Source organism: Syngnathoides biaculeatus, chromosome 6 (assembly GCF_019802595.1).
Source record: "Syngnathoides biaculeatus isolate LvHL_M chromosome 6, ASM1980259v1, whole genome shotgun sequence".
Classification (NCBI taxonomy): Eukaryota; Metazoa; Chordata; class Actinopteri; order Syngnathiformes; family Syngnathidae; genus Syngnathoides; species Syngnathoides biaculeatus.
The window spans coordinates 28,503,931-28,518,286 of NC_084645.1; the positions used below are offsets into that span (position 1 = coordinate 28,503,931).

Genomic DNA, 14,356 nt, shown 5'->3' on the forward strand with positions numbered 1-14,356 from the left:
CCAAAACAGCTGTGATCATTACAAAATTGGATCCATAAAAATGTCTTTAGGACCTGTGGCTGAAATAGAACAGGAAGTTGCCTTTTGTTTTTGTTTTTTTTTTGAAGCAGCCACTTTGGCTGAATTTGAAGGATTTGACAAACTACTTGGAATTCAACCAAATAAATCCTAACTACTTCAATCTCTATGGTGTCTTCCTCCCCCCCCACTTGTGTTAAAGTGTTACAACAAAGTTACCTGGCTGCACAGAGGTGGCCTGCAAAAAGTAGCGCAGAGCTTTGGCGTAATTGTTCTGGTTCTCCAGCGCATGGCCAACATTGTTCCACAGCTTGGCGTTGTTCTTGTTTACCTGCAAGACCAAAAACGTTTTGATCAGTAAATCAATCACGAAGTGAGGCGGCGTTACCATCATCTCGTCTCACCTTCAGAGCAGACATGAACAACGTGTATTCTGACTCCCAGTCCCAATTCCTGTTGAAGGTCTTGATGGCGTGTGTGGTCAGGAGCACGCCAATCATCAACCAGGAAATCTTCTTCAGGTACCTTAAAAAAAAAAGGAAATAACCAACTATTAATAAAGGGAAAACATCCATCCATGCGTTTTCCATAGAGTTTGTCTTCATCTGAGTCACAAGTGAGGAGTAGTCTATGCCAACTGATGTCGGCCAAAATGACACCCTGGACAGGTCGCCATCTGATCGAAAGACACAGACAAACTCAGATTAATGTAACAGCTATTGATAATTTCATAAATCAATTTAACGAGCATGTTTTGGGAAGGCGGCACGGTGGAGCAGCTGGTAAAGCGTTGGCCTCACAGTTCTGAGGACCCGGGATCAATCCCGGCACCGCCTGTGTGGAGTTTGCATGTTCTCCCCGTGCCTGCGTTGGTTTTCTCCAGGCAAAACATGCAACATTTATTGGACACTCTAAACTGCCCCTAGGTGTGATTGTGAGTGCGACTCTTGTTTGTCTCCATGTGCCCTGCGATTGGCCGGCAACCGGCTCAGGGTGTACCCTGCCTCCTCCCCGTTGACAGCTGGGATAGGCTCCAGCACTCCCCGTAACCCTTGTGAGGATAAGCGGCCAAGAAAATGGATGGATGGATGTTTTGGGAAGGTGGAAGGAAGCAAGGAATACCTGTATGATACCCACATAAAAAAAAAGACGCGAGGGCCAGCGCCAAGATTCAAACCGAAGCATACGGAAGTTGTTATAAGTCTGAATGACCTCTAAGTGGGGTGTTCTTTTACTTCACAAGGATAGTAAACAAAATAGCTCTCATGATTTTCTTTCATGGATATGTTCCGCATATAAGAGGAGAAAAGGGAGCTAGTCTTGAGAATACACTAGGTCTGCTTTCAAACCAGATTGGACGATTAGGGTTTCCCTTGCCACAGCTTTTCTCCCTTGATTGCAGACAGACGACAAAGGACGGAATGCACTTCAAATTGTGGAAAAAAGTTATACGATCGGCTCAATGCCTTTCTTTCAAGTGATTTGATCTCTTCAGCCACGCTCCGCATCTGCTGGAAGCTCACATGCTCTGACATAACCTGAATAGCTCAATATAGATATTGATATACAGCGGTACCTTTATTTATGAACGTCGGTAGTAACAAAAAATTCAGGATACGAAACACCTCCTCGGGAATAATTGTCTAGTTACGAAGGAAAATTCAAGATACGAAAAGTCAAAAGGAACATGGGATTAATTCCTGTTGTTAAGGTATGAAACCCTGGAACTTGCCAATATGAAAGCAATATGGCGCCTTCATATTAAAACGGACAACTACCTGGATGTTCCAAGTGTGTGAAAGGTCCTCAATGCACCTTTTTGCTAATATTATACATTTTTTTTTATGCAGAATTCAAATTTGAAATCCGTTATGAATGAAATATTTTTATTTTTCACTATTCTGAAGGGTCCCACGAAGACGGTGAAGAATATGAGCTTTATAAAGGCGTTAAAGGTTATCAATTTGAGGCAGTTAGGCAGCATGAATGCAGACGAAATAGCTGGCCATGAAGAAAGTGCCGAGTACGCAGGGAGCAGGCTATGCCTTGTGTTGGAAACTAAGACTGGTAAGCCTTTGTGAAGTTCTTGTTTGATTTAGTTAGTCATAAAGAGATAAATAGTAAAGGCTTCCATATCCTGAATGTACATACGATGTTTTCGGACTTGTTTTAAAATTCTGCAAGTAATTGAGTAAATAAGTATGCGACCACCGCGCCGTTCATTGTACAACACGATGGCTCTGCCTGTGCTTTTATGAGAAACTATCTGCAGTATGATGTTTTTACCTGTAGTGATGTCAGAGGTCAGCAACACGGGTTTTTCAGACATGGGAAACTAGGTCAAAGTTCACGGACTTTAATTCATAAAAACATTTTTTTGGTAAAACCATCGAAAGGGTTATGGATTTTATGATACAGTTGAACATGTATTTTCGTCTAGATAAGATCACTTGCGTTGGAAATTAGCCATTCCATCCACTTTCACAGTGTAGGTTATTTGTTGAGTCCCGTGCCTCTTGTGATAACGAAGACGTATACCGGATTTCGTGTCAATCACGGGCAATGGTTGCGTATGCTAATCTTTTCTGTGTTGTCAATGGGGTAAAAATCCTTCAAAGGAGCTGGTTCACTTTGGCCCAACTAGAAACGGTATTTAAAATAGCCCCAAAGAAGTCGACTACCTGTGGATTTCATAGCATGAATTCTTTGTTGCTTTTTGTCTTATGTCATAATAGACATACGTGGTGAATTCTATCAGGGACACAGGTGGCAAATGCCAATATTTTCATAGGTTCATGGAAAACGTGTCATCTCTGATGGTGCATCATAAAATTTGCTGCTGGTGAAATCTCACAATCTTGCAATTAATCATCACCCATCTATTAAACTACAATTTGTTCCATTGTGGTGGGTGAGTTGCTGAAAAGGATTTTTTGTCACGTGCAACCCCTTGGAAAATGTTGAAAAAAAAAAACAAAACACAACAACAAAAAAAAGCACCACAAGCTAAAACTGAATTATTTTCGAATTGGGCCTGTCACGATGGACCATCACACCAAATTTATTGTTGATGTTGATGGAGCTGATGGCTGTGTACAATCCCCCCCCATCCCCCCCAACATTTCACGAGACGTTAGAATGGAAATCCTCCCAAAATGGTACCTTCAACACAAAATGGCCAACTTGCTTTCCATTTTTAGGAATGCCCTCCAAAGAAATCTTCATGTTTCTTGTCATTACAGATCAATCCATTAAACTTTGCAATGATTGAAGTATCTTGTGAAGCACCATGGTTTTTTTTTTTTTTTGTTTCTCAAACAAAGTGGATGCTTCCGGTCTTCAAACTGGTAGCGGCTTAAACAGACGGCTCTGACCAGCCCGATCATAATTCAATAAATCCTGCTGAATTTGGACCGAATGTTGTGAAAACTCGATGTCGGACGTTCCTGCTGATGACTACAGTGGACTAAAATCACCATCTGTAAAATCTTAGCAGGAGCAATATCGTTCGCGTCGAATCTGCTCGGCCTAAGTTAGCCTAGCTGAGAGCGCTAACAACGAAATGTGTCTGTTTTCTAATATTTACTGCGGAGGAAAACATCAAACGCTAGTATCTACACATCCTGCAAAACCTACGTATCTTATACAACGAAGATCGTGGGTACTGATAAGAAGTTGGGCGAGTGGAAACATCAACTTAAACTTGCTTATCGGCCAATTATGCCTTAGCTTAGCTTGCAAACAACGAGACGCGTTTGTGATCAATTCGTGGATGTTGAAGAAACATCGAACGTGAGTAACTTCATAACTTGTACGACGAGGGCCGCGAGGACTTAGAGGAAAATTTAACAAGTCTTATCTTAGTACATCTTAGTACCCAAATTGGTGCCATATCGTTCGGGTTGAAGCTGCTCGGCCTAAGTTAGCCTCGTGCGGTAACAACATTACCGATGTAGAGAATACAACGAGGACCAAACATCAAACGTGGACTCAGCCTTCGACTATCTACTACAGTGAGGGTCATTGTGGTTTGAATACCTTCCATCCACATATCCTTTAAATCACCATATCATTTACATTTTTACACAGGTAGTATGTGATTTGTGTACCTTATGTGCTGATTGTGTTTATGTGATTGCTTTCATTTGACCTTAACTTTAACATAGATTAGGAAGTATGTGAATTCTGCATCTTATGTACTGATTTTGTTTATTTGATTGCTTCTTGTTTTTGACTATCTGCAGCCTGTTGGGCAGCACAATATTGTGCTACCAGTCAGCCGGTCCCAAGCCCGGAAATATGCCGAGGGTTGCGTCAGGAAGGGCATCCGGCATAAAACTGTGCCAAACATATATGAGCGTTCATCACACGAATTCCATAGCGGTTAGGTCGTGGCCCAAGCTTCTTACACCCGCACCCGGGAAATGTAAAGTGTGGAGTAACATTTCCTACACTCACCCTTTGTGCGAGATCACCTTGAATCCGTGTGCGACCAGTACGCAGAACCCCATGCTGGGCACATAAAGGACTCGCTCGGCCACAACGAACCCCACCGGGAAGAACAGGTTGGACGCGGGAATGAAGGGCAGGACGACCAGAGACAAGGCCTGGAAGTAGACAGGAGGGGGAGACTAAAAAGATCTCTCTTCAAATCAGACATGTTATTGATGTCAGCTGCTATGTTTTGATGCAGGATCTGCTGATGGGAGCGTTGTGCAACAGGTTTCCCAAAAAAAATGAGGACTTTGTAGAATCGGTGTAAACAACATAATTTAGAACAAAATTCTCTGAAGTTCATCTTTCGCTCTTAGTTGTGTTCTGTGACAATGTTTGCAGACCGCCAAGGGGGAGGGCTTGTTGTGTAACATCTTGAATTTCATTTCAGTGTCGTGTTTTCTTTCCTCCATGGTGGCGTTTTCAAAAAGTTAAACTAATGTGCCATTATTACATAACTAGCCAGGGTGAAACACTGGGATGTTTATTTATTTATCTGCATGGGATAATTCGATTGGGGAGTCGATACGCAAATTACATGTTAAGTGAAAGGGTTTTTAAAATTGAAAAGTGTGATTATTACGGTGAGACACGTGGCAGACGGGATCAAATGAATATGCTGCGTTGCTCCCAGGAATGGAAACATGTCTGCACAGAACACTGATGAACAACAGCAATTTTAGCAAGATAGTCAATTTGAAAATAAAGTGGAGGATAAAACCAATTAAAAATTATTTATGCAAGATCTTTAAAATTCAACAGGGAAAAACTAAAAAGTGGCACAGCGCAATAGAATATAAACAAGGGTGCAAACAATAAGCAGAGCAACCATGAGTCTACTAGAATGCTAATTATTGTTTAAAAAAAATGGCCCTTAGCTCCCTGGAACATAAAGATGAATTCCCACAACATTGTGGAGTGACCACACGGTACCAAACTAGAACATTAAATGGCTTCAGAAAGAAAACATACCATCTCCATGTAAAGTTAAGGTCAATTTAATACTATAGATTGGACATAACTAAGAAATTGCATATTCCCTAATTTCCGGCCTATAAGCCGCGACTTTTTTCGACACGCTTTCGACCCTGCGGCTAATTTGTGCATTTTTCTAATGGCTGCAAGGGGGCACTCGAGCGGAAAAGGCAAGAGTGAGACCGGTGGAATATATGTGCAGAGAAAGTGACTTTTATTGGTATTTTTTTTTTTAAAAAAACCCTGTTAGTGCTGCACTAGCGTGTTGCTGCTGTGTCTCAGTGATTTAGGTATGTTTTTTTTTAACCGGCCTTGTTAGTGCTGTGCTACCGTGTTGCTGTGTAGCTGCTGCGGCTGCTTGTTTTTTTTTTGTTTTTTTTAAAACCAGCCCTTATCATGCTACCGTGGTGTTGCTATGTGAAGCTAAGGTATTAAATCTTTGAAAACCCTCTGTGTACCGTCTTTCTTTGTAAATATCTCAGGTTTCAATCTGGGCACTTGCGGCTTTTACACAGGTGCGGCTTATGTATCTACCAAATGGTATTTCCTTTACAAATGTCCTGTGTGAGGCTTATAATCAGGTGTAGGCCGGAAATTACGGTATTCCCAGAACCTAAACATGGACACACACACAACACTGTGGAACAATCACTTGTCAGAGTCGACTAGAATGCTAGTCAGCATTATTAAACACCATATTACCCACCCCCCCCTAAACCCGCCATTCACCTTATCATCCAGCTCAGAGATACATTTTAAACTCAGGTTATAGGACTCATCATTCCAGTCTAAATAATCTGGTTTGATGGACTTGACTTGAAATTCCACAGGATACAAAACTGGCACTTTTACAAACAAGGTTATTTTGTGCAGATTACCCAAAACAAAATGAATGGGTAAACATAGAGGATGACTGGACATTCCAAAAACATCGATGGTAGTTTAAATGAAAAAACTAAATTCCCCATATGTGGGAATGGTTGTTTATGTGTGCCCTGCGATTGGATGGTAACCACAACACTGTGTACCCTACCTCCTGCCCGAAGTTGGCTGGGATAGTCTCTAGCAACCCTGCGACCCTTGTGAGAATAAGTGGCTCACAAAAATGGATGGATGGGTGTGACTGACTTGTATTTGTTTTATTACTGCCTTCTTGGCCCAATTGGCATTGCAAAAGAGATGTTCTGTCTCAGCTGGACATTACCTTGTTCTTTCAAGGTTAATGTTTCCATTTTCCAATCCACTCATCCTCACTAGGGTCACGGGCATGTTGGTTCCGATCAAAGCTATCTATGGGCGAGAGGCGGGTTACACCCTAAATTGGTCGCTAGCCAATCGCAGGGCACATGTAAATAACCAACAAACCATTTCCACTCACAGTCACACCCACGGGTAATTTAGCATCTTCAATTAAACAACATGGATATCCATGTTTTGGAGACTACCTGTCAGACTTTACTCAAACACTTATTGTTATCAAAATGCCATTTCTGTAGAAAATTAAAAATAACATTTTTAGACTGCAGACTGGATTGAATTAATATGCTATGTTGCACCCAGGAACACAGACACACATTGTCTGGAGCGCACATGTTAGAGTCTACAGGAATGCCAGTCGCTTTTTAAGATGGCATTTCCGCTTATTGCAAAATCATCTTTAAAACTGAACTGGACACTCATTGATGTTAAAGAGGTATATCCACATGACTGAAAATCAGGTTTCAACTTCAAATAGGGTGGAACTAATAATTTCCATAGTTTGCAGAAAAAACGTATTGCACAACACCGTATAGCAACTCCACATCTGGGAATGAGACAGTCTGCCTTACCATGACTACCGTTTTGGCAGAGCTGCGTGAGGAAGTAACGCTGTGGTATGCCAGCAGCGCCAGAAGGACGTAGAAGAGCAGCGTGGCCAAGTTGCGCTGGTCCAGGGCAGACTCCACCAAGGGGATGGTGCCCATGGTCCAGTCACAGCACAACTCTGACGGGTTGAGCAGCAGCCAGGCGTTGACGGGCAGCAGGTAGTTGAAGGTCAGCTGACGGGTCGGCGTCGGGCTGACAGCCGCCGGGTTGTCGAATCTGAAATTTATGAGCCCGTTTCACACAGAGATCCTTAAGAAGTTAGAAGATGAGAACATTTTCTCCACAACTGAGCAAAGCTGGAAACAACCACATTAGTGTGATTTTTCAGACAGTGACACTGCATACAGCAATTTAGTAAAGCCATATCTCTTTTACAGAGAAATCCTGTTATGTGATGTTACAACTGACATTGACCCAGAACCGAGGAAAGAGTGAAATTGCCGCAACCAGTTGCTTTCACATAGCACACCCTGCAATCAGATTATTCTACAATGTCAGTGTTTGGCATGATATATAAAACACTTTCAGCATAATTGACTGGAAGTGAGTGTTAAACTTGTTAAACTGCAAAATCGTCACATTCGAGTTGGTGCTTAAGACCTACCATTTTTCAACATAAACACAAAACTGAGGACAGAGTGCCAAATTGTTGCATCTGTCCTCATTTTCTTAAGGCTTCTGGACGGCTTCGAAGAAATTCTGGTCTACGATCCGGCGTCCTAAGAGGGGAAATATTTGCAAAGTGGATCGTCGTAAACGCCAATTTGTGTCATCTCTTGTGGAGCTTGACTTGTACACTGGCTTGCTTCCCTCTGTAGCGTTACCTCCATCTCCATGCACCATAGATAGCAGTCACCCCCAGTGGGTAACTCGGGGGGGGGGTGAGTGGATTTGTGAAAGTTGGTGAAAGAAAATCCATGGTACACTCCCTGATCTTTACCAAGTCTTGCCTTGTGTAAGTGAGTCACGTAATGTCTCCCAAAGGCGAATGAAAAACAAAAACTAATACCAATACTAGAGTGCACGTAACCGGGGAGTCCCCGCGGGTAGGCACCACTTGTATAAGACCTCCACGTCAACGCTGTAATCTGACTGTTTTGGCTTTATTTTCAGTAAGGTCTTTTAACTTTTTATTTTTGTGTCTGTCAGCAGTTCTTATGGTTTAAAGATTAAAATAAAACGTTAAAAAAAACATCAGCGCAAGAGTGGAACCCACAGTTTAATTTGTGAGCAGCCTCAATGCTGTCATAGATACATTTTATTATTTCACACTCAATTAATTTACTACATTGAGGCTTGGGATGGGAGCCTCCTTTGTGAAATATAATCTTATTCCAAATGTTGCATGGAGCTGACTGGTCATCTATTTTGACAAAGTTAACCACTTTTATTCATCATCGGGCAAAATCACATTTTCATGCATGATCTTTGCTGGTTTTTGCCATTTTATTCTTCATGGTCATCAGAATGGAGAGCCATCGAAACTGGGAACCAAAATTTTTCAAATTTGAACAATACAGTAAGAACCACAATGTTAGTCCTGTTTCCAATTGTTCCTCACTTCTCGAACTCGGTTTAGCTCCCGCTGATTTTTGAAATAGTATGCATGCATGATCCTGTACGTCTTAAACTAGAATATTGTAGCGTAGGCCTGAGGCAGTGCCAGCATTCTGTGCGGCGCTAAACATGTAAATCACATTCGAAAGTGCATGTTTTGTGTCAACAATTTATTCGGTTATCTTTTTTTTGTGTGTGTGTGTGTCTGCTGGTTGTGGTTTTGCTTGCTGTGGTGTGATTTTGGTTTGCTATGACACCATGATTGTGCATGGCGCGTTGACTGGTGACTTGGCTGCAATCGTCGTCATAGGAGAGAAGGGTAAGCTTGTTCTTCTGCTTACAAAAATAAATGTGCAATTGTTCCTCACTGCCTCATGAGCATCACGGAATGTTTTAAGCTTGCGTAGTTTTTACCATGCCTGCGCCCAATAATACAGTGAACCTTATGTATGTGTTAAATACAAAAATAGTACCTGTAACTGAGACTGATTGCGAAAATACAGTAATATCTTTTGAGCACTTCCAAACAGGACCTTCTGCTTGCCACTTTTCATATTACAGTGGATTTCACTCTACATTTACAGTACACCAACATCGCAGCAGATGCTACAATATGACCACTGCACACACGTAAATCACAGTGACGAGACTCAAAATATCATGCAGCAATACACTGCATGGTTTAGTATTCTTACACATGATTCCATCCTGTTACAGTTCTGGTACTACCTTAAATCTCGTTCAACAAGGAAATCTTGCTAAATCATCACAAATTGTTACTGAAAACACATTTTTTCACATTTAATGTGTTAAATCAAGCAAAGTGGGAAATTGTGGGGTTTACCAATCAAATAATATGATCACGACAGTGTTTTGTGTTATGCTTAAAATTATGACAATATTTTACAATGCAACAGTTAAATGTGAGTGTAAAGTTACATATTTCTGTTGTTAGCGTTGTTTTTAGCATTAGCATTAGTCACCTAGTAAGTCACTGATGGTGTCGTGTACACACGCCTGCCTTTGGTGCGTGCAGTGTGGGCTTGATTCCCACTCAGTGATGGTGTTGATATCTGTCTTATGACTGACTGGCGACCAGTTCAGGGTGTAGTCCGTCTTTCGCCCGAAGCTAGCTGGGAAAGGCTCCTGTTTTCCCGCAACCCTTGTGAGGATAAGCGGCTTGACTAATGACACGACATTAGTCACCCGCAGATGGTGAAAACCTTTGGTTTTTGAAGGTTTTCAACTGTTCTTGAACTGTCACAGACCATTTAAAAAAAAGCCATTTTGCAGTTAATCCTTTAAAGTGAGCGCTCACTGCCCATGAAAATATCTCAACCGTTTGAGTCCCAACTCCAAAACAATTTGAGACCTGTACAAAACCCAATCAATGGTAAAACAGCTGCATGGAATTGTCAGATGTTATCGTTGGCTCCAATAGTCTTGTTTTTCCATCTTGTATTTAAAAAAAAAAAAAAAAAGAAAAAAATGTGGTGAGACAGCTGCCCCTTGTCAAATTAAGTGGTTTATTGTGCTGATCCATTGGTCATGCCGAGCCGGTGCGACCAAAGCGAATGAATTGGATCAAGACTCTTGGTAAGGGCCTGATATGAAGAGAGGAGACAACGGTTTGGATGCGGTCTTCATGTTCAGAAACCCATGGGATGAAATAAATTAAAATACATATTTTCGCCTTTACAGACTTTGTGAAAACAAAAAGATAAATCATGTGGAGGAAAAAAATTGTCCTTTTGGACATATTAACATCCATCAATTTTCCGTACCGATTCTCCTTATTAGGGTCGTGCTATCTATATATCTATCCCAGTTATGGTTGGGGGACAGATACAGGGTACACCCTGAAGTGGGCACCAGCTAATTGTAGGGCACATATAAACAAACAACAATTCACATTTACACTCACGGGGAATTTAATCTTCAATCAACCTACCACGCATTGTTTTTGCGGTGTGGGAGGAAACTGGAGTACCGAGAGAAAACTCAAGCAGGCACAGGGAGAACATGGAAACTCCACACAGGGAGAGCCTCTGCGACAATTAATCAAGAGAAGGATATAAGAATTTCCAATTTTCCATTGTGTGTTGTGACCTAATCCCTAACATTGCTCTGTCCCGTAATACAATTAACTAACATCCGTACACTAATTAGGGGAGTTTCTTAATTGACCCAAGACGTACTAGCGGATCAACTTGTCGCTGAAGTTGCTTCACTGTTCCAATGTGACCACGGTCAGGTCCACGACCCACAACGATAAAATACAAAAGACCATCGCAATAAATATGACACAGCCTGATCTGATGAGCAAAAATTTTGCTTAATCGCATGAGTAACAAAATAGGATGTCAGTTCTCGAGGTGGGTAGAGTAACAAAATATTGTACTCAAATAAGAATATCGTAATTCCCGGCCTACAGAGCGCACTTGGTTATAAGCCTCACCCAGGATATTTGTAAAGGAAATACCTTTTGGTACATACATAGGCCGTAGCCGTGTAAAAGCCGCAAGTGCCCACATTGAAACTGACATTGAAACACGAGATATATACAAAGAAAGACGGTACACGGAGTTTAAAGCTAGCGCCGCTGCACTAACACTGACGCTAGCGCAGCGCTATCAGGGCTAGTTAAAAAAAGACATACTGCTAAAAATCACTGAGATACGGCAGTAACACTCTTGCGCAATGCTAACAGGGCCAGACCAGTAAAAATCACTTCCTTGGCACATACTGTACATTCCACTGGTCTCACTCTTAACTTTTCCGCTCGAGTGCCCCCTTGCGGCCGTTAGAAAAAATGCACAAACTAACCCCATCACCGCATCGACCGCAGTGTTGAAAGCATGTGAAAAAATTTGTGGCTTATAGGCCGGAAATTAGGGTACTGTTACTTGACAATAATGTGACTGTGTAATGTGAATAAATTAACACGTTACTGGCATCATTTCTTAAAAGTAACAGGACATCTGACAGCTGAGTTTGACATGGCTTAGTAGCGTCTTTTTCTGTCATTTTTCAGTGGTCCTACAAACAAACACCTGACTAAGAGATTTTATTCAATTGCTACTAAAGCCTGGAAACTAAACACATGAGCGAGACTAAATTGTGAAATAAACTCATTATTGGGTATGAGCAGTGCATAGCAGGCAATTTGATGACTTGCCTAAAGAGAGGAACCCTCAAGTGACATGGGTCTCCGAGACTCAAAGAACATGTTTTGGCGACTGGTGCATTTATCCTAATCCTGCCCTCTTAACTCATGTTCCTGTGTTATGGCTCGTCCCTCTTATCCTGGGAATTCAACCCCTCTGACAATCCAGAGACATCTTGAGGATTACAGGCTTAGCACTTCTCAGGCTAATTGTTGAGGAATTTTATCAGGAAGATGGATGGTTCGATAGCTGGCGGAGGAACAGACGAACTTTTTAAACAACAAGTTGATGGGACAAAGACATGAGGGATGAAAAATAGACATGGCAAGTGCTTTCATCTAACGCTAGCCACACACTGAGGACGCATCTAAACGTGACTGAACTGGACAACAAACACATAACGATCAGGGATTTACGCTTGTCCAGCTGGGGATGGACCCTTGCACACATACTAATTCAACAGAAAAATGACCCGAGGTGGTGTTTTTGAGAAACATGATTTTGAGACGCGAGATATAATTTTACTGAACAACTTCTTCTTTTTCTTGCGGCTTGTCCCGTTAGGGGTCGCCACAGCGCGTCATCTTTTTCCATCTAATCCCATCTCATGCAGCTTCCTCTCTAACACCTACTGTCCTCTTGTCCTCCCTGACAACATCCATCAACCTTTTCTTTGGTCTTCCTCTCGCAATTTTGTCTGGCAGTCCATCCTCAGCACCCTTCTACCAATTTACTCACTCTCTCGCCTCTGGACACGTCTAAACCATCGATGTCTGCTGTCTCGAACCATGTCTCCAAAACATCCAACTTTGGCTGTCCCTCTAATGAGCTCATTTCTAATCCTATCCAACCTGCTAACTCTGAGCGTGAACCTCAACATTTTCATTTCTGCTACCTCCAGTTCTGCTTCCTGTTGTTTCTTCAGTGCCACCGTGATTTCCATGCCAACTTTAGCTACCGCAGTTTCTCATGTACTTAGTCTGAATATAACATGCAAAACAAGACATCTTGCTGCCTGTGTATGCCTGTCAGCTGTGTCCTGCGAGCCTCTTGGGCTCCATAGCCTTGGATAAATCAAGTTGAAGGTTGATAATTTATTCCATCAGGAGTTGTTTGTTTAGCAGCTGTTGATTTGCCGAAAATTGACAGAGGCTAGCAGACAGCTTACAGCTATAGGAGTTACCTAGCTTATGTAGCAACACAGCGGAGTGATCAAGGAATGAGTTCAACGTAAAGCCAACTGGAAACCGTTTTGGGGTGGAAAGTAAGTGGTAATTAATGACATATAACAAAGAAAAAGTAATTCGCGAGTGCCGTTGGGCTGACGTAGCCCGTCCCAGTAGTCCATCAAGATAGATATGATATGCAGTGCCCGAGAGGACATTGTGATTCTTAAGAGAGCAGCAAAAACTTTCTGTATTATACATACAATTGTTACATTACACATCAAATTGGAATGAAAGTCGTGTGACGGTGGGTTGACCCAATTCTTAGTTACTGTAATTTCCGGCTTATCAGCCGCCGACTTTTTTCACATGCTTTCAACCCTGCGGTGATGCAGCTAATTTGTGGATTTTTTTTTTTCTATCAGCCGCAAGGGGGCACTCGACTGGAAAAGGTAAAAGTGAGACCGCTGGAATATTTGTGCCGAGGAAGTGACTTTTACGGTATGGCTGTTTTTTTTAATTGGCCCTGTTAGCGCCGTGCTAGCGTGTTGCTGCCGCGTCTCAGTGATTTAGGTATGGGTTTTTTTAACCAGACCTGCTAGTGCTGTGCTAGTAGTGTTGCTACTGTCTAGCTCTCACGGATGTTTTTTGTTTTTTTACCGGTATGCCCCCCCCCCACAAGCCCTGTTCGTGCTACCATATTGTTGCTATGTTAAGATAAGCTAGTGTTAAAATTTTGAAAACCATTTCTGTGTACCGTTTTTCTTCATGTTTCAATGTGGGTTTCCATGTGGCCACTTGCGGCTTTTACACAGGTGCGGCTTTTGTATGTAACAAATGGTATTTCCTTTACAAATGTACTGGGTGAGGTTTATAACCAGGCGCGCTCTGTCGGCCGTAAATTACGGTATTATTGCACAATAACATTATACGGCTTAGCAGAAGCTAGCTGGAACTTGCTTAGTACCTGTTAACGTCATTTTTGTTGCGAAAAATCAAGTGATGCCACCTGACATTTTTAACTGGCCGTTAAATGTAACCTGTGGCCGACAGTCAGCCTCTTCGGAAAACTCGGTGCACTGCCAAGCGCACTGTGCATCACTTCAGTGGAAT

The 14,356-nt window shown here is 42.1% G+C and overlaps 1 protein-coding gene across 2 annotated transcripts in view; it reads right to left on the reverse strand.

The window, feature by feature from the left end:
• tmtc3 (transmembrane O-mannosyltransferase targeting cadherins 3) overlaps nt 1-14,356 on the reverse strand; it is a 59,215-nt gene that overhangs the window by 35,283 nt on the left and 9,576 nt on the right. For both annotated transcript variants that reach the window (XM_061823189.1, XM_061823190.1), the window contains exons 7-10: nt 7,317-7,569; nt 4,477-4,625; nt 423-543; nt 238-349 (exon numbers count right to left, since the gene is read on the reverse strand). In XM_061823189.1, coding sequence (XP_061679173.1) covers nt 238-349; nt 423-543; nt 4,477-4,625; nt 7,317-7,569 — 635 coding nt within the window. The remainder of the gene's footprint in view (nt 1-237; nt 350-422; nt 544-4,476; nt 4,626-7,316; nt 7,570-14,356) is intronic.